A 26,878-nucleotide genomic window follows, 5' to 3' on the forward strand; every position below is an offset into this window, starting at 1 on the left:
CAAAATTATTCTGCCAAAATAGCATCAAATAAGTGAAAAGAACAAATAAATTTAACTGAACAATGACATTTTTGATGATGTGATCAAATAGCAACCAGCGTAAAGTGAGTGCCATGCTTTATAAATGCAGCAATCATTTTGGCAGTGTGGAGGCATTTTAAAGTAAATTTTAAGACACAAAAATGGCCAAGAATTTTTATTTCGGCGCATCCATAAATCTGCAGAAAGTATTGAGTACAGAGAGGCAAAGTCCCTTGTTCCGGTGGACTGCCATGGGACCTTAACTTGGGAAAAATATGAACGTAGCTAATGAACGGGGAGAGACAAATTATTCTTTGATCCCATTTGAATGAAGCTATGAATTACTTCACTGGATAAAACACATCAGGTAATGTAACGTTACATGTGTTGTGGAACAGAGCTAAGCTAGCTAGCGAGCAAGTTGAGCATCAAGCTAGGTGAGGTAGATTGCGTGAGACGGGAGATGTAGTTCACTGAGCAGTTTCACACAAAACTAAGTGGTACTACGACAAACCTACAGGTAACTGAGACGTTCTTCGGTTGAAAAATTATCTTTTAAGTGGCCAGGATAGCTCAGTGGGCAGAGCAGGCGCACATATACAGAGGTTTATTCCTCGACGCAAAAGGTCCAGGGTTCGAGTCTGACCTGGGACGATTTCCTGCATGTCTTCTCCCTCTCTCTCCCCCTTTCATTGCTTTCCTATCATTAAAGATGGAAATGCCCAAAAAATAATCTTTAAAAAGTATCTTTTAAACTGACAAACGTGTAATTAATGGCTCAATTCAAACAGGATAAAAAAATTATTTGCCTCTCCCCGTTCACTACCAGTCATATTATTTTGCGAATGAAGGTCCCATGATGTCCACCGGAAGAGGAGGGACTTCACCTCTCTATTGTTGACACTAGCTTAGCAATGATAAAACTAAATGCAAAGTGGAAGTGGATGGATATAAGTAGTGAATGAAGTTGACTTTTTTGTTAAACTGATGGAATTAGTGCAGGGGAAATGTAAATTATGCTGAATGTGAGCCAATGTGTACCATGTGAGCTATTCATTTCACACCTCCGTTTGTGTCCAACCTTTGTTAGCAGTTGGCTTTTTTATTATTTGCAGGGATGCACCGAATCCAGGATTCGGCTGAATTTGGGGCTTTTTGACGGGGTTCTGGTTTCTGCCGAACCGTAGAATTTTGTTTCCACCGAACCGAACCCTACGCTTGCTCTAGGTGCGCTACGCTGGTCACCGTAACGACGGCGCCGTTGATTACGGGAAGGTGTTTACGTAAGTGGAGCGTTCAATGCAGTAGGCTGTGAGGAAATGAAAATGGATCTGGTGAGCAGAAAAAGTTGTTTGGCAGAACTTTCAGTCAAAAGAAGGCCGTTCAAGTCCAGCTACATGTTCAATTCTCAATGCTGATTGGTCTGGTGGTGGCGAGGACCCTAAACTATACACAACATGGCCGCTGTTACAACATTTGGTACGAAACATCCAAAAGAATACGAGTTGTGCACGAAGGAATCTCCAGACAGCAGCCAGAATGCAGCAACTTCAGGTACGGCAAAGGAAGGACAGTCACTGCTAAAAACTGGTGTTAACCAGACAACCATTACCAGCTTATTACACTGCTGTGGACGTTGTTTACTTCATCAATGTGTTTACTGTGTTAATGGACTGAAGAAGGGAGGAGGATTCGGTATTCGGATTCGGCAGAATCTTAACAAGTGTATTCGGTATTCGGCCAAACCCCAAAAATCTGGATTCTGTGCATCCCTAATTATTACCATTGTGGTTGAACAGAGAAAAGCACCATCCACAAATTCCAACATTCATCTATCCATCCCATGAATCCATCATTTATCTAATTGAGAATCCAGAAAAAAAGATTAGCACAGTTTAACCTTAGAGAGTAGAGTAACTAGTAGAGTAGCAAAGTGGGTTACAGGATTTTCTTTTAAAACATTAAAGGATAGATTTTGCAATTTTCCAAGTCTGTCTTAAAAGTCCCCGGGTACCCATGTGTCTCCTGGGTAATATTTAACACTGCTAGTTTATGTTACCGACATCAATATTTATTAAAGTGTCTCAGCAGGAAGATATCAGTGTGTGATTGTTTTTACTTCTGTACTGATAGTTGGGAGTTTATTGACTACCCAAGACTGGCCAGACACCTGACATTGTCTATACCGAAAATAAACAGGACCTTTGGGTGCCCCAAATAACTCCTCCCACTTTGCTACTCTAATGGACTGCCAGGCGCACTCTGGGAATTACAGTACAAGCACTACTGTACAGCAATGTCCATTCTGCAACAAAGCTGCAGCAAAAGTAGGATAAATGACAGTGTCAGTTCATAGCAAACATCATCCTTTTAGAAAGTAATATTACTGTAAATAATGTTCTATTAAGGGGATCAATTTAATGGCCTGCTCACACCGTCCGCGTTTCGCAAAGATGTAAATTCACAGCGTGAAAAATGCGAATTACGTAAAGGGTGCGTTGTGAAATAGTGAATTCGATTGACATTTTTTAACTTAAGCAAGAAATTTGTGTGCTGCTTTGTCGCGAAAGCAAATCAGTGTTTAGATTCCCCTGATGCCCTGACGTGGTTGGATCAGAATTGGAGGAACTAATTATTGTAGCCGTCTGTGGGCACCCAGAGCTCTGTAGTACCTCATTATTTGGACAGAGACCGGACAAAAAAAAGGAGCTTTCTTTTGGGAAAAGTTAGCGGAGAAGTTGGACTACCTGATAACATGAAAACATGTGCATGTAGTTGTTATTGACGGAGCAGCTCCAACGTTAGCAAAGCCCTGATCGATCTGAACTGCATTCAGAAAACAAGCATTTAAAAAAAGATGTTTGCTTGTCATTTTGCGGTCAGACTCTTGGCATAATGATGTTGTTATTTCGGGATACTTCTTATCCATTTATTGCAATTACAAAACAGCAAAATCTGAACCACAAGAAGCGCTGGAAGCAGCACTCAACCAGACGTAACGTTTACATCCTGGAGAAGGCAGTTAAACATTGCCGTGCTTTTTGCTCCGCCACGTGATGTTATTGATCCAGAATAGGGCTGCACAATATATTGTTTCTATATCGTCATCATGGTATCAACTGGAGCGATAAACACATGGTGAAAAACTGCGACATATCGCGAAAGACACTGTAGAAAACTGCACTTTAAAATGTAACTGTCACTTCTTTTAGTGGTGCCTTTTATGTTCAATTCAATGTTCAATAAAATAAAAGAATGTTGGAAATGATTTCCTGTCTACGTGCAGTTTCTTTTATTATAGCAGAATACTGAAAGCAGCAGAACAAGAACACTTTAATATCTGTTTGTTTATTGCAAGTAATATCGTTATTGCGATATTCAACGTTATTGCATATTTTCCTCATATTGTGCAGCCCTAATCCAGACATGACGCCGTTTGATTTTCAAACAATTCGGGACTTCCACAACAGGGACAAAGCAGCAATAGTGGTTATTTTGGCCATATTGATGACGGAAATAATTGTTGTTGGTGCCTACAGCTCAAGCCGGCTGGGTAACGCAATTTAACACAAATTATACCGCAATCAAACTCACATGAATGGCGCGACGCGAATAGCAACACGGACGGTGTGACATGGAATATTTACAGTGAATGTCCTCCAAACTAAACTCATGTTCATCTCACAAGTTTGTGTGACACTGCAGGTTTTAACGAAGAAGTCTTACCTTGGTGTAGTAACCAGGATACATTTTCTCCGTTATCGGTGCTATATACTCCAGTAAGAACTTGTGCCATTCCTTTTCAAAGTTGATTTGATTCATGTGGATATCGATAGTGGGGACATTCTCATAGCCACCTTGGATTCTGGTGTCCTGACAAACAGGAAAACAAATCTGTTTAGATAAAGAAAAACTCAACAAAACTTGAAATGTAGATGGCAGATACTGATGGCCAACTACCCAACAACAAGTCATTATACAAATAATGACAATTACTGAATAACAAAGAACAATGATGAGCAGTGGTGTAGTCTACGTGATACGCAGTATACCCACTAAGAAAGCTCCAGGATTTCCATATGCCTTCTTAAAAATGGCCAATGACACACAACAACATACTTTCCATTATATTTTTGATATATTTTGAATTGTCACCTGTGTTTTTCCACCGTAAATGGGTGAATAAAAGTTATCTAAATGCAGAAAATGAAGTCTTTGACACTCAAAATAACCCTGTGGGAGGACACCGAGACCTCCCACTATGCCCCCCCTCCCCCAAAGGCAGATTCTGGCCCATATAGGCCAATATATTTATATACAGTACAGTATACAGTAGAAATTGATCATTTTATTTCTGTGGTTTGTAGCTGACTTGACCAGCTGACTTCTCTATTGGCTGTTGAAACAGGAGACGTCTCTTACGTTCTAAAACCAGCCTCTGAAGACTCGACCAGCTGAGTCACAGCGATGCCATCAGCTGGGTTGAGTTCTAAAACAGTTTCGTCTCGTCCCAAATCTTTGGTCTGAACTGGGTTTAAGAATCAAATCAAAAGAGGATGGGTACAAAAAGACCACATAATTACATACCTTATTGCCTCCTCCTGACCATTTCCCGTAATGTTCCATTTCTTCAACAATGTGGTTACAAGCAACATCAGAGAAAATTGGGAACCAGTACACATCGGGACAAGGCTGGGGGCAGAGGACACGGTACAATTTAACCACTGACATTACATATTCCATTACAACTACACAAAATCCACAGTCAATCCAACTCTTTTTAAAATTAAGTTGCAACAAGTGACTTTGTCTATACAGTGACAGTATTTTTTAGGACACAGAGGTTTTAAGAGTAATTTTTTCCCATTGATTGCTGTCTAAGTGACTAATGTGAACAAAAATATTTGAAATTTGTCCAGTACTGAATGAGAACAAGAACATTGAACAGTAACAGCGCGAACCAGGCTGCACCGTAACCCTATAGGGCAAATGTGCATCGTCAATTTACGTCCCCTAAAAGTGCTGTTTTTGCTGCTGACAGGCTCAGATTATTATTGTAAGTGTCTGACAACATTATGGAAAGGATCCTACAGAGATAGACCTTTTTGTTAAAGAGTAAGATCCTTTTACTTTAACCAGAAACAGCTCAGAAATCTCTATCGCCAAACTCACCAGACTCCATTTAAATAATCACTACTTTTAGTGTGTATAGAGCCAGCATATTTCCACATGTAAATGGGTGAATTAAGGGTTTATTCAACCAAACCAGAGTGGTGATTGTTGGAACAGTGGAAAGAAGAACCAAGACGGCTTTTGATAGTTTTATTTTATTTCTGTCAACTTTGAATGAACTGTGTTTTACGATGATAAAACTACGTGTTTATTTACATGGAGTCTGGTGGGTTTGGCGACAGTGATTGCGGGGATGTGTCATGTTAAACAAAAAGGATCTTACTCTTTAACAAAAAGGTCTATCTCTGTAGGGATCCTTTCTATGATGTTGTCAGACACTGAGAATAATAATCTGAGCCTGTCAGTGGTAAAAACAGCAGCTTTTAGCGGACGTAAATTGAAGGTGCGCAATTGCCCGTTAACTTACATTGTAGCTTTTTTCGTCTTGCTTAATACTGGACCAATTTCGAAGATTGTTGTTCCCATCAGTCACTTACATACAAAAACATGGGGAAATAGGTCCAGGTTGGAAATAACATCACTCAACATTTTTACTATTTCAATATGGGCATCTCATGTAATAATGTCAACTTGTGTTGCAACTCACATTTTCAATCAGCTTGTCTTTCATGATGTAAGTGTAGTTCTCATGAATGTAGCGCTCCTGCCAGTCCTGAAAGAAACACAGTATACAGACAGCAGTTTCTAGACAATGCTTCTAGCACAGGTACAGCTGTGGCTGATGTTCCAGGGTTAGTATATATAAAGCCGCGCAGAGTAATAAAGTAGAATTAAGACATAATTGGAGTGCTTGTCTTACTACAGTGAGGTGAAGTCAACACTAGGGCTGGGTTAAAATAATTGATTCTCCAATTAAAATTGATCTTTGTGTGAGCGATCTGATATCAATTCATAAAATCCAGAAATGGATATTTGAATAAATACTTTTTCACCATGGATGTAAAAGTAAAAAATACTTTAAAAACAAACTTTTTGGGGGTCAGTTCTTAATGTAAACATGAACCTGGTGCATTATAAATATATTTGAGGTTGCTTCTTGCTTTTTGCAATTTACAGCAGAAGTTTTCTATCCTTCTTTTGTTGTTTCCTAACCCAATTTATATCGAATCGGAAATGTAATCGAATCGGGATCTCATGAACAGTGACAGACTGCTGCCTCCCTTCTCTCTCTCCCTCTTTACTCTCTTTATTTCTTTTCTTTTCTTAACACTCAACACTGTTGTGTGACGGACAATCTTTTAATTATAAAACTGGACATGTGTTGCTGCTGCTCTTCCTATATTGCACTATTTTGTTATTACTTAGTATGGTATATGGCCTTGTGTGCATTTATTATATTTATTTACTTGTCAGAACTACTCCTTGTGCTTTTAAATTGCCCCCCGGGCAAATCAAGCTAATTAAATTGAACCGAATCAGAATCAAAATTGATTCAAGAAATCATTGGCGATACACAGCCCTAGTCAACACTGAAGAATCACGCTTAAACTTTTTATTAAAACTCTTTCTAGCATCTTCAAGAGGGTATATACTTACTGCCACAGCATATTTCCAATGGTCTAATTACTGCCTTTGAAATAACCAACATCCAACACAAGGGGAACCACCGTTGCACCACTTACAGACCATATCACGTCTACAACAGTTAGTAACGTTAAAGCTATAGTGCGTAGTTTCTGTCACCCCCATGAGGAATTTTAAGTAATGAACAAAATAGTTGGTGCGTCCACATGATACAAGCCTTCTGTGAATGACCTCCTCCACACAGTTACTTGTAGCCAAGGAGGACACTGAGGATAAAAAAACAAAACATGATGGACTCTTCAGAAGAGGTCATTATCTTTACTCGAGTTTCTGCGAGGGAAAGTTGCCGGACGACTCAATCTTCTGAACATAGTCATACTGAGAAATACAGAGAGAGTTGTGTGGAGCTGATAGTCTTAATTAGCTTTGTAGCAACTCATTTGGCGATGGCTTGAATGTAACGGATGTTCAAAAATATAAAAAAGTTACGCGCTAAAGCTTTAACACAGGTGATATTTTCAGGCATTCACTCAGAATCTCACCACTGGGTTTTCAAAGATCTGCCACAGATCATTATGAAGATGGCTCGTCTGATAGTTGTCTGTTGACAGGATTCGGCCGAAAGTGTGCATGTTGGTTACGTAGATGAAGATTCCCTGAGAAAAAAAGAGTCACAACGGTTCAAATACTTTCATGGACAGTTTTACATTCACAGTTTTAAACCTTTTTAGTTTCTCTTTATTAGATCTTAGACCTTAACAGGTTATGACAAAAAGTAGCAGGGAGGAACAAAATAAGAATTAGTCAAAACTAACTGAAGCTATCCTTTGTTGTAGTTACTTTGACCATTGTTTATGTAGAGTACAAACATTTACTAATTAAAGCTGTCAAAATTAAGGTGACAATAATGAGTTAGCGCCAATTTCCTTTTATGCCACAAATGTTGATGCACAATTACCGCATGCACGTTCTGTGATTTGGGCCTCAGACCGTTCCGTAGGACAATCAGGAAGCGATGCAGGATGTGGATAAGAGCTACACACTTAAAGACCTCATATTATGCTCATTTTCAGGTTCATAACTGTATTTAGAGGTTGCACCAGAATAGGTTTATGTGGTTTCATTTAAAAAAAAACAATATATTTTTGTTGTACTTCACATTGCTGCAGCTCCTCTTTTCACCCTGTGTGTTGAGCTCTCTGTTTTAGCTACAGAGTGAGGCATCTCACTTCTGTACCATCTTTGATGGCAAGTTTCAAAGCCCTTCTAGATCAGGGGTGTCACACTCATTTTCACTAAGGGCCACACTGGAAAAAGAAAATCACACCAAGGGCCAGACATGTAGACTTGTTACTGCATGTCACTTTTCATTTTTTTGTTTTTGTTACGACTTTTTTGTGGCTTTCTCAGACATTTGTCACCTTTTTGTAAATTTGTTGCTTTTTCCTACATCTTTGTACGCTTTTTGTCGCATTTCTGTTGACATGAAGCCCTACAAAAGTCCTCAAAAGAGTTCTTTAGCCATCATAGAATTTAGCAAATCAAGCAAAAACAATTATACAACCTGTTTCACAACCTGAATATGAAAACTCGCTCTCTGCTTCTGGGGGAATTTCTCAGTCTCAGAGTCGGCCAAATCTGCCAAATTCTGCTTTGAATGTCAGGTAACGGCAGTTTAAAAAACACTTTCCTGTGTTTTTAGGTTTGGCGCACATTAGGCGGGCCAAAATGTAATGTGAACCCAAATTGATATACGGGCCTGATCTAAATCAGCAAGGGGCCAGATTTGGCCCGCGGGCCTTGAGTTTGACACATGTGTTCTAGATGTTTCTCTCCACGAGACTTAAGTTATCTGCATGTAGTGTCAATGTTAACTCAGTTACCACCGGAGTAAGCTGAGTCTCACATTCCACTTGAGCTTTAAAAACTTGAAAAATATCTCTTTTAAAGTACATTTAGAACAGATAAAAAATGAGCGAATAATCATGAGTTTACTTAGGACAGTCATGCGATTAATTGTGATTAAATATGTGAAATCAATCGACAGCCTTAATTCTAATCAGTCTAAAAAAAATCTAAAAAATCAATCAGACAGCTGCAGCTGATTCAGAACGCTGCTGCTCGAGTCCTCACTAAAACCAAGAAAGTGGATCACATCAGTCCAGTACTGAAGTCTCTACACTGGCTTCCAGTGCCTCAAAGAATTGATTTCAAAATACTTTTACTAGTTTATAAATCACTAAACGGTTTAGGGCCAAAATAAATTTCTGATCTGCTACTACATTATGACCCCCCCAGACCTCTCAGGTGGTCTGGGACAGGTCTACTACACTATGACCCACCCAGACCTCTCAGGTGGTCTGGGACAGGTCTACTACACTATGACCCACCCAGACCTCTCAGGTGGTCTAGGACAGGTCTACTTGTTGTCCCCAGAGTCAGAACTAAACAGGGGGAAGCAGCGTTCAGTTTTTATGCTCCACATATTTGGAACAAACTCCCAGAAACCTGTAGGTCCGCTACAACTCTCAGTTCTTTTAAATCTAAGCTAAAGACTTATCTTTTTGATGTTGCTTTTCTTTAAATAATCTATTTTATTAATTTAAATTTTTTATACTGCACTGTAACTTATATTCTTATACTGCACTATCAATTTTATTCTCTTTTTAGTCTTTTAATGTTTTTAAATTTGTTTATTAATGTTTTTAAATTGTTTTTAATTGTCTTCTAACTGCTCTTTAATGTTTTATGTAAAGCACTTTGAATTGCGCTGTTGCTGAAATGTGCTATACAAATAAAGCTGCCTTGCCTTGCGTAATACTAATGGAAGTCAAAGTGGAATCGTTCTTTTTTTTCTCTTACTGACCTTGTTGCGAATGTTGTGGCAGAAAGCCATGTCGGGGTCTAAGGTGTTTGAGTTAAACAGCTCGTAGTCTGCGAGCTCCGATCGAAGCAGGCTGGCCTTCACCAAGTACACACTGGACACGTACGGGACATTCCACACACCCCTAAAAAAACAAGGGAGACTTAGACAACTTACATGCCAACGCTAGCAGGGTTCAACAATAAGGGTTGCTCGATGGCCCGAGGCAAGTAAAGCGCCACATCAGGCTAATACATGAAACAACCTGTTAAAATAAAGTTTCAAGTTTATTTTATTATATTGGAGAATTCTTGTTGAATGATTTCATTTAAAGGCTCTGACGCACCAACCCGACGGCCGTCGGACTAATCAGTCGGCTCCCGTCTCCCCGAGTTGGTCCAGAAATTGCCTCGGGACACACCGAAGTGTCGCCGATTTGAGCGTACGTTATGCGCATGCGCGAGACGTAATACGTCTCCATAACAGCAGGCGGCGCTAATCTGTATCGTCGGCCAAAAAATTAAAACCTGAAATGACGGAACATCTTTCTGTTTTCATCAGAGAGTGTTAATAGTAGTCAAGAAGGATCGTTGTAAAGAAAATACGATGGCTAGTAATAACAAGATCCTGGCGTTGTAAGCTCTCGGGCTCTCCGGTTTTCTCGTGCACTGATTCGCTAGTCAAGGGCTAGCACTCCACCAATCAGATTGGTCATTGAGTCCAACTGCTCACCGGCCGACTCGACAAGTCAAATCGGCCAAAAGTAACACAGACGGCACAGAACACACCAAACCGACTCGAGTCACCGACCTCGCCAGACTGTCCGCAGGCCGATAATCGGGTTTGTGTGTCAGCGCCTAAAAGTGCTGATGGCCAATCAAGAGTTGAGTTGGCGTTAGCGACGCGTGACTGCTGGCTGTCCTGTTAGAGAAAGCATAAGAAGATGGCTGCGTACGAGCTAAAGCCGAAGAGAGAGTTTTCAAGCGTCCTGGAAGGAGTTTTCTTGTGTGACGATAGAGGAATGTCGATGAAACAACTACAATGTTTTGCAAAGTTTGCTGCAAGATTGAGTATTGTAAATAAAGGTCAGACAGTCTATATCCACGTTGTTAAACTTCCGGGATTGCTCCGGTGCCGCCTGAAATTCCAACGGATGTCCCTCTTTTTAGGCTGGATGTCCGTTTCCTTCTTCTTTGTGTTGGCGTTCTAACCTCCGGTGGATTTGCGAGGACTATGGTTAACTGCTCCTCAGATCTCTGCAGGGTAAATCCAGACAGCTAGCTAGACTATCTGTCCAATCTGAGTTTTCTGTTGCACGACTAAAACGACTTTTGAACGTACACATGTTCCACCAAAACAAGTTCCTTCCCACCCAAGATGGGGTGATTGGTTTAAAGAAATGCCAATAAACCAGAGCACGTTTTTCTCCCATCCCAGAATGCTGTGTGGACTAGCCAGACCTTCCTCCGCAGCGCTGTGGAGGAAGGTCTGGCAATGCGAGACTAGGTCAGATATAACTATTTACTTGTTGTTATTTGATAACCACTAATAAATCTCTAAAGTGTTCACAACGTTTAAACAAACTTACACTCTGCGTCCTTGAACTATGTCCACGTAGTCCTCGGACCGGGCGTAGTAGCCTTCTGCACTCAGGGCTCCCCAGAAGTTGCTCCACAGTCGACCAACTCGAGTTATCATCGGTGCCACAATAGGCCTAATCAACAATTAAAAGGAGTGTTAATATATTTCTTCATCGGGCCAAATACGCTTACTAAAAATGTAACTCGTGCAAATAAATAAAGAGATTCACTATGTCGGGTTGTGTGTTTACAGCAGTCCCAAGACATCACAGGATTATTGTTACTGATCTAATAATGATAAATATACTTGCAGGTTTTGTTCAATGAGAATTTTAAGTGTGTTCTCGTTCTTTAAGACCACTTGAATGTCCAAGAGGAAGAAATAGTCACAGTCCTTGTCCTTCCGGCACATGTCACTGAAAGGAAGGAAAGACATGTATGTTGTGTGAAATTAAAGAGATATGGCGGCACATACTCCACACCGCAGTGTGGTTACATTTCCTCTGAGACACGCACGTACATGCTCCAGTAACACAGACTCAAATGAGAGCTACTGGCTGCTGCATCTGGGAAAATACCCTAATGTTTTTTAGGTTATTTGTTATTATATAAATAAATGTTTACGCACGTGTATTTTTAGCGAGTGAAATTGGGATTCTAAGTAGAGCACATATGAATTTGTAGAACATATATATAATATTTTTAACTCCAGACTAGAAAGAAGAAAGAAGGGTTGCAGTCAATCCAGGAGTGGGTTTGTGAGATGGCTAGGGGGGAGGCATTTGAAAAAATGTCATACAAGCGGTTTGCCAGATTGGATGTCTGTACTAAGAAAACGGGGAAAGTAGCTGAACTTTCTGGGGGGCTCCTAATAGAGGTGTTGAAATTAATCAAATAATCGATGCATCGAATCGTGGACATGGACGATGCTGCATCGACGATCAATAGGCTCATAATCGATTATTTCTGTTTACAATTTAATGTCGGCCTAATAACATTTCTGTTTACATATTCTGGTATGTTTTTGCACATTCAGGAAGTGCCATGTGCTCAGTGCTGTATAGTTTTATGTATCCAATTTATTTAGTATTAGAGCACTGCAGAATGTTTGGTTTTTGAAGCTTGAAAAGCTGTGAATTAATTATCCTACATGGCTTTAATAGAAAAATGTATTTGACGCATCGTGATGCATCGAGATATCGAATCAAATCGCTGACATGATAATCGTAATCGAATCAAATCGGTAGATCAGTGAAGATTCACACCTCTAGCTCCTAAGAAGCTTTGTGCTGGGGAGGGACGTGTATGATGGGCTGATGGTGTTGTCATTTATATATACTGTATGTTTATCTGGTTTATTTTGTTACTATTGTGTTTAATGGTATATAATTGTTTCATCTTTTTTTTTTTTTTTTTTGTCTGGGTGGATGATGATGACGAAGGGAGGGTGTGTTTACGTTGTTTTGTATGTTGTTTAAAAAATGAAATAAAAATTGTTAATCACACAAAAATGTATATTTTTAACTAAACAGTCGAAATCTGGTTACTTGAAACTCACAAGCCCATGTTGCAGGAAGCAGCTTCGTCCATCTCCTCTTCAGGCCCGACGACTTTGACATCCTGATAAAGGCTCCCATGATCCTTCAGGAAAGAGCTGATGTGACGCTCATGATGAGCTTCCTGGAGGAAGAGGAGAAACAAACAGATAGAAGAGAAAGTGCAGAGCAGGAGTCTGAGTTACTACGGACACTGAAAGAAGCACCAGGGCAGGACCAATTCATGTGTTCACGATTGCACATTTTCGAGACAATCATCCTACGAAAAATGCTCCCAGAAGTTGTTTGTTCAAGCAGCAATGACGACCTATATTTACGTTTATAGTTGTGTCACCCTCCGGTGGCCGTGGCAATTATGACGGGAGCAAAGCAAACAATGTCATCGGGAAAAATGATTATTTTGCACATTGTGTTTGCAAGTAAACTCTTATTTTGTCTCGTGTTCTGAAGGGGAATTCAAAAAGGTCAAAGAATAAAAGCATTAAGGGAAATTTCACAGTTGAAGGTGTTTTCATTGTTGATTTGTTTAACTGGTTATATGCTAAATATTTTCCAAAAGTCAATGAGTAATCATGTTAAATAATTTATATAAAAATAATTGTGATTTATTTTCCATAATCGAGCAGCCCTAGTTTATGTATTAAAGGCTCTCCTGTTACCTTGTTGTAGATGAAGAGTTTGAGTCTGTTTTTGGGGTACTGGAGCTTTAGTAGGCGTTCAAAGAACATCGTCACAAAGGGGGTGGGCTGCTGAATGAAGACGCCAATGACCACCAGAGGGTATTCACTCTCCTGTGGGAAAAAAACAAAACGGGCATGGTATGAGTTCCAGGAGAAAGGTCGTAATACTTCTTTTTGGCAAATGTTGACAGAATAAAACGCCTGAACACTTAAAATAAGCCTCGATATTGATTGTAGTTGTGGGAAATGTTGCACAAAGACTATTTGTCATTCACCAAAAAGCCTGTGAACAGACCTTAATAGCTGTCAGTGGGCGGAGGTCCTCGTGACACACTGTGCATCCTGTCTCAAATGTCCACGTGTTGGGGATGTAGTTACCCAGGTAGTTGATCTGGAGCTGGAAGACAAATATGTGTTCATGCAGGTTATCACATCTCAGTCCAATATCCAGTACTTACTAGAAGAAAATTACAGATTTTTAAACTCTTAACATTAACAAGTACTTTGACTGGCTGACTTGGCAAGAAGAATAAAAGATTGATCTTTAAAAATAAAAATAAAAACCATAGTTACACATGTTCCACCAAAACAAGTTCCTTCCTGAGACTATTTAGCAGAGGCACCGCTACTTCATGTGGCGCTTAGCGCCGCCCAAGACGATTGTGATTGGTTTAAAGAAATGCCAATAAACCAGAGCACGTTTTTCTCCCATCCAGGAATGCTGTGTGGACTAGCCAGACCTTCCTCCGCAGCACTGTGGAAAAAGGTCTGGCAATGCGAGACTATGAAGGTAGAACTAAATAGATTTGGAATTTAAAAATGCAGTTTCCATAATCAGATTCCATACTGCATTTAGATTTGTTAAAATGCTGTCGAACACAAGGGCTGTATTCATCCACCTGGAGGCCCAGGGTAAAAATAAACAGTAGGCCGCTATTAACATCTCACCTAAGTGGCAACTTCCAGGTCTGAGAAGTGAAGCCGATGCTGAAGCTCCTTAAAGCTGCAATCTCTCTAACTTCCAGCAGGGGGGAGACTCCTTAAAGCTGCAATCTCTCTAACTTCCAGCAGGGGGGAGACTCCTTAAAGCTGCATTCTCTCTAACTTCCAGCAGGGGGAGACTCCACCGGCTCCAAAAAGAAGTCTGTTTCTATAGAAGTCTGTGAGAAAATGAGCCTACTTCTCTCGTTGATTTATTACCAGTAAACATTTTCATAATGAGTTTATGGTCTCAATCACTAGTTCCAAGTCTTCTTCAACACAGCATGATGTTCATTTAGTAAATGATGCTCCCATTTATTTTAAAACAGGCGATAAAGCAGGGGATGCTTTGGGACCTGTCAGTCAAGACAGAGGCTTAGCGATGCTAACCATGCTAACACTGGGGACATTAAAATAGACCTCAACTTGTTTTTGGGTGTTGTTCGTGTTTTAAGCTTAAACTTTGACCCTCTCACTGTGTGTTTTCACTTCATCAAAGTTAACTTGAACATGTAAGTTAATTGGAACATTTTGGTCGCCTAAAAATATCTTGTTTGGTGTTCGGCCAACCAAGCTAGCTAGCTTCCGCTTGCGTTAGTTAGCTGGTAACTTGAGGGAAAGCTTGCTGATTTTCTGTTCTGCCGTACATGCAGATGAATGGTGATTATGATTTTTTTCTATAGTCGAGCAGCCCTATCAGTACCTTGGTTGGTCCGTTCCCATGGATGACGACTGGCAGGGTATCATACAGCACGTTTCTGGCTCGTACCCGCCCATCCTCAAACTTGAGCACCACCTCGTCTGGAAACACACACACACACACACACACACACACACACACACACACACACACACACACACACACACACACACACACACACACACACACACACAAACAGTCTTCACTGGGGAGTCCCAACTTTGCCATATTCCTGTGCTTTCAACTGTTTGGGAGACAATGGGTATTTTCAATCTGCGTTCTGCATTCAAAGTGTGTCACTTGGTGATTTGATTCATTGTAGTTTTCAGTACAATATCAAATCAGATGGGTCCTGCTCATTAGCTAATCTCTGTTGTCCCTCTGCATGCGGCCTCTACTTCTTTTACAAACTTCTTGTGGCTGTGGCTCAGGTGCTACAGCGGTCGCCTGCCAATTGGAAGGTTGTTGGTTCAATCCCTGTCCTTGGGAAAGACACCGAACCCCGAATTGCTCCCAATGCTCCGCCATGGGTGTGTGAATCTTCGTCTGATGAGCAGGTGGCACCTTGTGTTGCAGCCTCGGCCCCAGTGTATGAACGTGTGTGAGTGGTGAATGGTTGCGATGTAAAAGCACTTTGAGTAGTCGTTAAGACTAGAAAAGCGCAATATAAACACAGTCCATTTACTAAATGTTTTTCTGCAAAAGCTATTACTGATAAAGTGTGCACTACAAGAGATTCTGAGCAAGACATGCCATGAGTCACGCTCAGAAGAAGTTGCCTTCTGGATAATAAAAAACATAAAATCTCTAAAAAGGTGTTATTGGAAGGGTGCCCTTTAAAATTTTTTGGGGGGCATTTTTTATCTTTATTTTTGACAGGAAAGCTGAAGACATGAAAGGGGAGAGAGAAGGGGAATGACATGCAGCAAAGGGCCACAGGTCGGATTCTAACCCGGGCCCGCTGCGTCGAGGAGTAAGCCTCTATATACGGGCGCCCACCCTCAACATTTTTTAACATGGCAGCAGTGACCTCGGTAGCCAATAATATTGACACTGTGTCTTTGCTTGATAAACTTCCCTGGCTGCCGGACTAAGAAACTAAATTCAAATCACTCACCGAGGGCTCCATTAAGGTTCTGGAACAATCTGCATTTGCTGTCCAGTGTCATATTTATGGATTTCTGAAAACATGAAAACACAGTTTTACTGTTTATGTTGAACTGAAGTTGATTAAAGCCATTACTGAAATAATGAGTCTCAAATTATAGCTGTGGATGTGGCCAGCACAGACAAATAATAAAGGCTGGATAGAAAACATTAAATGACTTGCATTTGGGCTACATCTACACTACTACGAGTTCATTTTTGAGCAGCGTTTTAAAACCAAAACCAATCACCGTCCACATAAGAGTTTTATCTCCAGTAGCAGAACTTAATCTTAATAAACATTAAAACCAGAGCCTATCGCGCTGTATTATATATTTTATATCGTAGCTTTTTTAACTTGTTTTTTGTGTGTTTTAATATTGTAACAGGTACTGTGTACCTTATGTATTTTACAGTGCTGTTTCTATTGTAGTTATCAATTCGCCATAGACTTGTTAATGTTTTCTCATGTTTGTATTTTATTGCTTCTTTTACATCTTGGCCAGGGGACTACAGATGAAAAATAGCCATTTGGCTAATTCTGGCTTTTTTAACCATGTTTCTTCATGTGTTTTATGAAATTGCACTGTCCCCTTCTAAATAAACCAATAAATCAATCTCCGTCCATATTAACACATCTGACAACACATACAGTATACATGACCGTTTACACACACTGGGCACGTGCGTTGTCTGACGTTACTCTGCATTTCAAAATCATGGATGTTTAAGTTGGAAATATAGAAAATACTTTGGAGAAAGAACAACGGTGAAAAGTAAGAGCAGGGATTTATTAGCTTGGATTGACGACGAGGTGGAACTGTTACTGAAAGGCTTCTGTAATGATGCGGTGATTAGTGAAAATGTTCTCCGACTAGGGATGTAACGACTACCGGTGTAACGCTAAACCGCGATAAAAATGTTGACGAAAACAATTATTATTATTATTATAATTATTATCATGGTGGATTACCACGGTGTGGAAACTGTGTGTTTAATCCTTCCCAGCTTCATACAAGTCTCCTGAACTTGCCGCGCAGGCGCACTGCGTAGCCCACAACGTGCGTTTCTTGAAGTTGGAATCATGGCAGGAGGAGATGACAGCACTCAGGACATTTATCAGCCCTCTAAGAGGACTAAGTCTGAAGCATGAGCTTTGATGTTAAAAGCTGCACTTTTGATTAGGTTTTGCCAACATTTGTTGTAATATAATAAACACTGTTACACTTTTTGAAGCTATTTCAGCTTGTGTAGGCCTATCAGTGCTTTCTGAACATATTGAACACACTTTTAAAAATACCGCGTTAACACCGAAAACCGTGATCATTTTGGTTACAATAACCGTGAGGTTAAATTTTCATAAGGTTACATCCCTGTCTCCAACCAATCAGCAGTCTGCAGGTTTTCACGTCACCTTTTGGTATCGCCTCAGCTCGCATGGAACCTCGATGGAGGTGATACTAAAAAAAACTACTTGTCGGCAGGTACCAGGGACTTTTTTTTCATAACGGAAAACCAAAAAAGGCGAGTAGAGTCGAGGCAAGTGGAGCAGGTACCATGTAATGGAAAAACACCATTAGTCTACGTAACCGATAAGAATGAATGACGTGCGTCCTCGTTTCCAAAGGTCTCCGTTTGTGTCCTGTCTCCATTTTAGAGGCTCGGAAACACCAGAGTAGTGTGGATGTAGCAAAAGATATTCATTTTTAAACCAAAACGTAGCAGTAAGGATGTAGCCTTAGCTCACAAAGTAAATTCAGTATTAGCAGTATCAGCATTAATTACATTAGTACAACAACAGAGTCATGTGATACTGACTATTCTGCTGGAAATCTCTTTTTAAACTAATACTGTTCTCTTTCACACGTCCCTCAGATATTTTAAATTAAAAGCCAGGAACAAGAGTTTATAATGCCCGATTAGCTACTGGAAGGCTTTTAATGTGAAAAAAAGCTTACCCTTTTAACTGGATCAATGTAAATCTTGGTGAAGAACAGCTGGTCACTGTCATTATCTTCTCCTGTCCAGTCAGCAACCATTTCTTTGATGTTGGGAAGGTAGCCAACGAAACCTAGGAGCACAGAAACCAACCCAGAGGAAACAGACAGGAAGTGAGAAAATGTGGTAGAAGTTTAGAGTTGTTTTCAGTTTGTGTCTACGTTCACACACATCAAGGCCAGGCAGCTTTATTAGTATTGCACATTTTATCAACAAGGCAATTCAAAGTGCTTTACATAAACCATTTAAAATTAACAAAACTGAAAAAAAGAATAAGACGGATATGAAATACAATAATAGAAGTTACAGTGCAGTGTAAGAAATAAGCAATAAAGCCAGCATCAAACAGAAAAAAGTCTTCAGCCTTGATTTAAAAGAACTGAGAGTTGCAGCGGACCTGCAGTTTTCCTCGTTTTTGTTTCAGATATGTGGAGCATAAAATCTGAACGCTGCGTCTCCCTGTTTAGTTCTGACTCTGACGACCTGAGAGATCTGGGTGGTTCATAATGTAGCAGCAGGTCAGAAATAAACCGTTCAGGGCTCTATCAACCAACAAAAGTATGTTGACATCAGTTCTTTGAGAGACAGGAAGCCAGTGTAAAGACCTCAGAACTGGGGAACGTTAAATCACAACACGGTGTGCCATGGAAACCGTAGCTAACGGGTAGCTACGGTTTCCTGGTTGAACGCCATGTTTCCTCTGAACGGAGTGAAAACGCATGCCACTGGCTTTGAGTTATGTTTTCTCTCATTTGATGGGTGTGTCACAGGTCTTAGCCAATCAGCAGAGATGTGTTTGTAAACTCGTGGTAGTAAAAACGGCAAATCGCTTACGCACACAACAGGGTGTTCAACATAGAGCTGAAGATCTTTGCCCGGTCTTGATTTCTATCATTTAACACTCAGGGCTCGGGCTTGCGTGGTAAATGAGTGATCAGGTGATGCGTTTCTATTAGCGCGAAAATGGATGCTGAGGAGGTGAAACGGAGGCTGGACTCTGGCGATTACATTTTGGTTGCACCCACAAAGAAAGAAAGTCTGAGGTGTGGAAAACTTTTGACTCTTCCAAGTGGCCTATAGCAGTGATTTTTCAACCACTGTGCCACTGTGAGAAATTATCAGATTTTACTTAATTTGTCCAACAACTTTTTTTATTGAGTTACTGCAAATAATTTGCCATTGTTGAGCATCTGTGCCTCAATATGACTGGCAGAGAAATTAAATACTATTCTGTATCAGTAGGTGACAGCATAGCGCAATAATGACCTTGTTGATTTAAGTCAATAGAATTAGGGGGGGCTCCTGACTGTGACCAAAATTTGAGAGTGTGCGACTGAATTTTACATCCAGTCTCACATGTGCGACCAGTAAATTTGCCCCCTTTTTCACACGTTAAACGTTGAAATTTCAGTACTTGAGAGCGCGTAAGCACAAGCTTATCTGTCACAATTGACAGAGAGCAGAGCTCTGACACAAACACACACACACTCGCACACACGCAGAGCTGTATGCAAACTACGTCGGCTCTAAGAGTTTTGTTGAAGTCACACTGAGTCACGGAAAAGCAAATAAAGTTGTTTTAAGTGTAGTTACAGTTTTTCATAACTTAATATGATATTAATGGCGAGCCAAAAGTGGTCGCGGTGCTGTTGATGTTACACTTCCTCGGAGACGAGCAGCCAGGCTCAACGGTGGTTTCTCTGCCCTGGGGACTGACTGACAGGCTGAGGCTGTAAGGCAAGGCAACTTTATTTCTACAGCAGCTTTCAGCAACAAGGCAACTCAAAGAGCTATACATGTAACATTAAAGAGCCATTAAAAAAATAATATACAAATACAATAATAAAAATATATATTTGTTTTTACTGTCATGACAGCGATGGGGCTGTGAGTTTACCTTATATGTTGCATCTTCAAAAGTGACACTGAATTTGAAACAGCACATTGGAATTTATGCATCTATTATCAAAGTATTTATTAGTAATAGAAATGTGAATATTTGGTTAGCACGTTGATTTACGGTGTGTGTAGGGCCGAGATCATTGATGTAAGCCTGCAAAAGCAATGGATACATTTTTATAAATGAAAAATGCAGATTCTGATCTTATTAGGCTACAATGTGTCATTTTGTAACATTTTTGGTTGGTGGTGTGCCGTGGGATTTTTTTAATGTAAAAAATGTGCCGTGGCTCAAATGAGGTTGAAAAACACTGGCCTATAGCATACGTTAGTCATGAATAAATGATATTAAAACATGTATAAATGGCAAAAGGCAAAAGAGCTGTGTGTGTGCGCACATTTGAATAATGTCGGGCCGTAAACGGGTTCTGGCTTTTAAAAAGCTGTCAATCAGAATGTACTTGTCGGGCTCGAGCCGAATTGTGTCAGGCTCGGGCCTTGTCGGTGTCTTTACTGTAACGGTGTCTTTACAGGTCTCCCTAAAAAATCAATCAGACAGCTGCAGCTGATTCAGAACGCTGCTGCTCGAGTCCTCACTAAAACCAAGAAAGTGGATCACATCAGTCCAGTACTGAAGTCTCTACACTGGCTTCCAGTGCCTCAAAGAATTGATTTCAAAATACTTTTACTGGTTTACAAATCACTAAACGGTTTAGGGCCAAAATACATTTCTGATCTGCTACTACATTATGACCCACCCAGACCTCTCAGGTGGTCTGGGACTGGTCTACTACACTATGACCCACCCAGACCTCTCAGGTGGTCTGGGACAGGTCTACTACACTATGACCCACCCAGACCTCTCAGGTGGTCTGGGACTGGTCTACTACACTATGACCCCCCCAGACCTCTCAGGTGGTCTGGGACTGGTCTACTACACTATGACCCACCCAGACCTCTCAGGTGGTCTGGGACTGGTCTACTACACTATGACCCACCCAGACCTCTCAGGTGGTCTGGGACTGGTCTACTACACTATGACCCCCCCAGACCTCTCAGGTGGTCTAGGACAGGTCTACTACATTATGACCCCCCCAGACCTCTCAGGTGGTCTGGGACAGGTCTACTACACTATGACCCACCCAGACCTCTCAGGTGGTCTGGGACAGGTCTGCTACACTATGACCCACCCAGACCTCTCAGGTGGTCTGTGACAGGTCTACTACACTATGACCCACCCAGACCTCTCTGGTGGTCTGGGACAGGTCTACTACACTATGAACCACCCAGACCTCTCTGGTGGTCTGGGACAGGTCTACTACACTATGACCCACCCAGACCTCTCTGGTGGTCTGGGACAGGTCTACTACACTATGACCCACCCAGACCTCTCAGGTGGTCTGGGACAGGTCTACTACACTATGACCCACCCAGACCTCTCAGGTGGTCTGGGACAGGTCTACTACACTATGACCCACCCAGACCTCTCAGGTGGTCTAGGACAGGTCTACTTGTTGTCCCCAGAGTCAGAACTAAACAGGGGGAAGCAGCGTTCAGTTTTTATGCTCCACATATCTGGAACAAACTCCCAGAAACCTGCAGGTCCGCTGCAACTCTCAGTTCTTTTAAATCTAAGCTAAAGACCTATCTTTTTGATGTTGCTTTTCTTTAAATAATCTATTTTATTAACTTTAATTTCTTATACTGCACTGTAACTTTTATTCTTATACTGCACTATCAATTTTATTCTTGTCTTTTAATGTTTTTAATTTGTTTATTATTGTTTTTAATTTTTTTCTAACTGCTCTTTAATGTTTTATGTAAAGCACTTTGAATCGCCCTGTTGCTGAAATGTGCTATACAAATAAAGCTGCCTTGCCTTGCCTTGTCGGGCCGAACTTTTAAGGCCCGATTACAGCTCTAGTTCAACGCACCCCCGTTTCAGTTTTAAAAAATGCGTTGCTACTTTTTGTCAGGGCTGAACGTGGCCCGGGAGAGTGAAGTCAACTGTTTCTAATTGCCTCTACTAATGACTACTGCCAGGTTCAGGTTTTATTGCTTCAGCCCAGAGCTGAGTGCTGACTAAAGACCTGCTGTTTCTTTGCTATAAAAAGAAACGGCCATACTGCTTCGTAGACTTAATGTCTACAGTCACACCAGCGGCTTGTGAAAATTAAAGTGTTGAGAGACATTCATGGCGGTATTACAAAGTGTACTTGTTTGAAAATGGTGTAAGTTCATCATGTAAAGTCCCTTGTGAGATTTTATATAATCTGTAGTCTTTGTGAGAAAGATGTAAAACATTTGCTGGAGAGATGCCCAAAACTTAGGCATATAGACCTCAACAGTCCCGCACACTCCCAGTTCCAGAATTAAGAATATAATACAATTTCTCCATTGACCATTGGATATATAAAAGCCATAAAATCGTAACCGTTTACGGTAAACTTACAACCAGCTACGACATGACTAAGCGATTGTATATGCTCATATAGACGCCAAAAGTTCATGGGGCACCAACCTTGTTTTGAGATAAATATCTTTTATTCACAAAGTCTTGGATAAGTACTTCATTACCCACAATCCTGAACAATCCCACAATCCCACAGTGATGCCTCTGATCGGTGGAACTCCTGTAACTTTTTGGTTAACCCCCCCGAAAGTCCGTTAAGAGTCTTTGCTGCTGTACTGTGTAGGCTACTGTAACGTTACTGTCTACTGTACGATCTTTATTAAAAAGAAGAAAAAAGTGGCCAGGATAGCTCAGTCGGATAGCTCAGTCGGCGCACATATACAGAGGTTCATGCCTCGACGCAGAGGTCCAGGGTTCGAGTCCGACCTGGGACGATTTTCTGCATGTCTTCCCCCTCTCTCTCCCCCTTTCATTGCGGAAAATCATTCATCATTAAAGGCGGAAATGGCCCAAAAAAAAACCTGTGTTGCGTTTCTCCACGGTAGATTTATCTGCGCATTTATCATGATCTCCTTTGGCTGCCATGATGGCTTTTTTCAAGAACGAAAACAAGGGTGTCCAAAGGGGTGAAAACCACTTTCAAATCGGGTCACGTTATTGAATGTAGTGTGTCCGAGGGTCAGCTTGTGGGTTTTGTAAGGGTGGGCATGAGGGACAAGACCTACAAAGTTGTGTTGAGTTTTGCAGGGAGGTTGGTAACGTTAGTTAACATAATCCTTTCACTTTAGCTAGGCTACTGTAGCCTTCATACCGTATGAGTCATATCAATCATTTTATCATGCCAATGTCAAAACAATATTTAGCCTAGGTATACTGCTTCATGCATTTAATGAACATGTTGCGTGCGCGAGGCTGTCGCCGGATTGGAAGTTGTTCATGAGGCTCTTTCGCGGTTGTGTCTTCGACTATATTATTCAGTGGTGCGCGGTGGTTTATGGGATGAGTAGTTCCTTCGCTCGGAAATGAAAATATGTACACAGTCTTGTACCTTTGACTTTTTTTTTAAATTTTCTGTTTGTTTTTTCACTCAAAATTATATGTTGTATGCTTATGAGTCACGTTGTAGCTGGTTAGCCTAAGGCATGGTCTAAAACTCTTTATGTACGTTGATTGGAGAAATGAATGGGAAACTTACTTACGGAAACTGAGCTCTCTCGGAGGAGGGGCAGGACTGTTGAGGTCTATAGGTTGTGTCCGAAATTCCACACTAACATGCTATTTAGTAGGCTGCAGTGTTTCCTTTAGGAATCTTTTTAGCAGTGGGGACAGGTCCGAACACCCCACTCCCTCACCCATGAAACGAACTGACACTTTGCTGCAACACAAACTAATATATTTATTTACCTCTAGTGTCACACACACAATGAGGCATATTTTCAGTTGTGATTGAACTGTATTTTTTGAGTTACTATATAGGCCAACTTTGATCTTGACATATAGCATTCTGTAGCAAATAACAATAAACCCACTATTAATTAATATCATCTTGATGCAGTGTAACTACTTCAGCATGTAAATAATGCACCTCAAATACAAACGTGAGCAATCACTATTATATCGAATCAACCGCCACGTGCAATTTAGCTCGCAGATGAAGAACACAAACAACGAAAATCACCAGTTAACTTAATTTAAATTTGCAAGATCAGGCTTAAATGAACAGACGTTATACCACTTACAGTTCTCAAGGACGTACACACACCATCTCAACTGGCTAGTCATCCGGACAGCGTCTCTTTCTCCTTTCTTCCTTTTTCTGCAGAGTGCCTGTCCTATTCTCCGACATGCACTCTAACAATGCAGCCCTGTTTCTGATACGGTGGGGGGGCAGAAATGGTGCCGTGGGGGGCCGCCACGGTCAAATCAACATATAGGAAACACTGCAGGCTAAAACGTGTGAGATTTTTTAGTATGTCCGAAAGGTTAGTATGAAACTAATGGTACATGAATTGCATACTATTTCCAGTGAAATATTACAGTATGCAAACACTTGACATTACGCCGGCATAAATATCCCACAATGCAATGCGGTAGTAACGACAACGTTCATAACAGACAAAAGGACAGAAACCAAGGCATCTCTGTAACGTCAATAACGCTTTACATTTCTACATATTTAAACGACTGTTGGTGTAGTTGCTTTCCTTTTTCAGTAATTTAAGCGTTATCTGACGAAGCCGCTAACGCCGAGGTTGGCAGGGGTTACCATGGTTACAACAGCAAGGAGGCTCTCAGGAAGTGACGTTGAAAATTACAGCTTAGTGCGAAAAGATACACACTATTGTTTATTTACACAAAAGTATGTAGCACGATAGTATACATATCGCGTGGGTGGCAGTAGCTCAGTCAGTAGGGAGTAGGGAGTTCGGTTGGGAACCGGAAGGTTGCTAGTTCAAGTCCCCATATGGACCAAAGTATGGTGGTGGACTGATAGCCGGAGAGGTGCCAGTTCACCTCCTGGGCACTTGATCAAGGCACTGAACCCCCAACTGCTTGGGCACTCTGACATCTCTCCATTAGTGCATGTATAGGTACTGAGCATGTGTGTTTAATTCAGGCCTGTGTGTAATGTGTATAACAATAACAACAGAGTGAAAACATTGTAATTTCCCCTTGCAGGATTAATAAAGTATATATTATTATTATTATGTCGTGCAGAGAATGTAATTAGACATACAGTACACGTACCTCCTGAGCCTAGAAACCTGTTGCCAACGATGACGTGGGGGTATTTGTCCTCCAGGTGTCTGTTGGGCCAGATCAGGCTCTCAGAGGAGAACACCACCTTGTGTCTGGCCTGCTGGAACTTCTTGAGCAGCTCTTTGGGACCCGAGGCGAAAACCACATCGTAGCTGTGTGAAACAGGGAGTGGAAATAGAAAACTTTACTGCGCTGTGTGGCTCAGCAATGTGTGAAGCCAGTGGCGCATATAAAACAAATGAAGGGGGTTGCCTTTATAAGAGGCCAGCGATCTTTATTTAGAAAGTTAAGTTGACAGTGGTTGTGTTTACCAGTGCTTAAATGAGAAAAACATCACACTCTCTTGTGATGTTAGTATGTGTACATTAGGGTTTAAAATCCTGGGAAACGGCATTCCCTGGCATAACCATTAAAACTATTTCCCGTTTCCAGAGTAATATAATATCGGGAAAACATCAAAACCTACTTACGTTCTCGGCGTAAACCAAGTGGGCTAATTAACCATTCTTCCCCACATTAAAGTGCTCATATTATGTTTTTTTGGCTTCTTCCCCTTTCCTTTATTGTGTTATATATCTTTTTTGTGCATGTTATAGGTTTACAAAGTGAAAAAGCCCAAAATCCACCCCAAAGGGACTTACCATCTCCAACAGAAAACACTGTTCACCAACTGCTCCAAACAGCTCTATTGTAGTCCAGCCTTTACTTCAGAGACCAACGTGGTCACTTTGTAACACACGTTATAATGCTCACCTAGCTGCTAGCATGGCACACCCTCATACTCTGCTTCTGACTGGCTAGTAGTCCTTACCTAGGTACTGTCAGGGCATGCCCTCATACTCTGCTTCTGACTGGCTAGTAGTCCTTACCTAGCTACTGTCAGGGCACGCCCTCATACTCTGCTTCTGACTGGCTAGTAGTCCTTACCTAGCTACTGTCAGGGCACGCCCTCATACTCTGCTTCTGACTGGCTAGTAGTCCTTACCTAGCTACTGTCAGGGCACACCCTCATACTCTGCTTCTGACTGGCTAGTAGTCCATACCTAGGTACTGTCAGGGCACACCCTCATATTCTGCTTCTGACTGGCTAGTAGTCCTTTCCTAGGTGCTGTTCATGTGCGACTCCCAACAAAGATGTAGCTAAAACAGAGAGCTCAACACACAGGGTGAAAAGAGGAGCTGCAGCAATGTGCAGTATAACAAAAATATGGTGTTTTTAAAAAATTAAACTATATTCTGGTATTCATATTCTGGTACAACCTCTAAATACAATTATTAACCTAAAAATTAGCATAATATGGGCACTTTAAATAAAAAAGACTAATTGTACTTTTGCGTGGTAATGCATGAATTGTTGACTTAACCTACACACATACAGGTAGAATATCACACAATAGTAACACTGACAAAAAAGAAGATACTGTAAAACCTAAACCCATCTGTATTATTTGGAAAGTGTTCAGCAAAAATAGCTACTCGAGGCTATAAGAGAATCAAGCTCAGTGGGCATTTTTAAAAGACAATTGAAAACATATTTATTCAGCACTGCTTTTAACTAATTGTC

General features: G+C 41.0%; 1 protein-coding gene across 3 annotated transcripts in view; it reads right to left on the minus strand.

Moving 5' to 3' along the window:
* Positions 1–26,878, minus strand: part of plod1a (procollagen-lysine, 2-oxoglutarate 5-dioxygenase 1a) — a 41,539-nt gene that overhangs the window by 8,900 nt on the left and 5,761 nt on the right. For all 3 annotated transcript variants that reach the window (XM_028584144.1, XM_028584142.1, XM_028584143.1), the window contains exons 4-17: positions 25,303–25,466; positions 18,203–18,315; positions 16,216–16,279; positions 15,102–15,199; positions 13,713–13,814; positions 13,397–13,528; positions 12,740–12,861; positions 11,493–11,597; positions 11,190–11,315; positions 9,605–9,746; positions 7,281–7,394; positions 5,801–5,866; positions 4,609–4,713; positions 3,748–3,894 (exon numbers count right to left, since the gene is read on the minus strand). In XM_028584144.1, coding sequence (XP_028439945.1) covers positions 3,748–3,894; positions 4,609–4,713; positions 5,801–5,866; positions 7,281–7,394; positions 9,605–9,746; positions 11,190–11,315; positions 11,493–11,597; positions 12,740–12,861; positions 13,397–13,528; positions 13,713–13,814; positions 15,102–15,199; positions 16,216–16,279; positions 18,203–18,315; positions 25,303–25,466 — 1,600 coding nt within the window. The remainder of the gene's footprint in view (positions 1–3,747; positions 3,895–4,608; positions 4,714–5,800; positions 5,867–7,280; positions 7,395–9,604; positions 9,747–11,189; positions 11,316–11,492; positions 11,598–12,739; positions 12,862–13,396; positions 13,529–13,712; positions 13,815–15,101; positions 15,200–16,215; positions 16,280–18,202; positions 18,316–25,302; positions 25,467–26,878) is intronic.

The sequence above is a fragment of the Perca flavescens genome, chromosome 7 (genome assembly GCF_004354835.1).
Source record: "Perca flavescens isolate YP-PL-M2 chromosome 7, PFLA_1.0, whole genome shotgun sequence".
Classification (NCBI taxonomy): domain Eukaryota; kingdom Metazoa; phylum Chordata; class Actinopteri; order Perciformes; family Percidae; genus Perca; species Perca flavescens.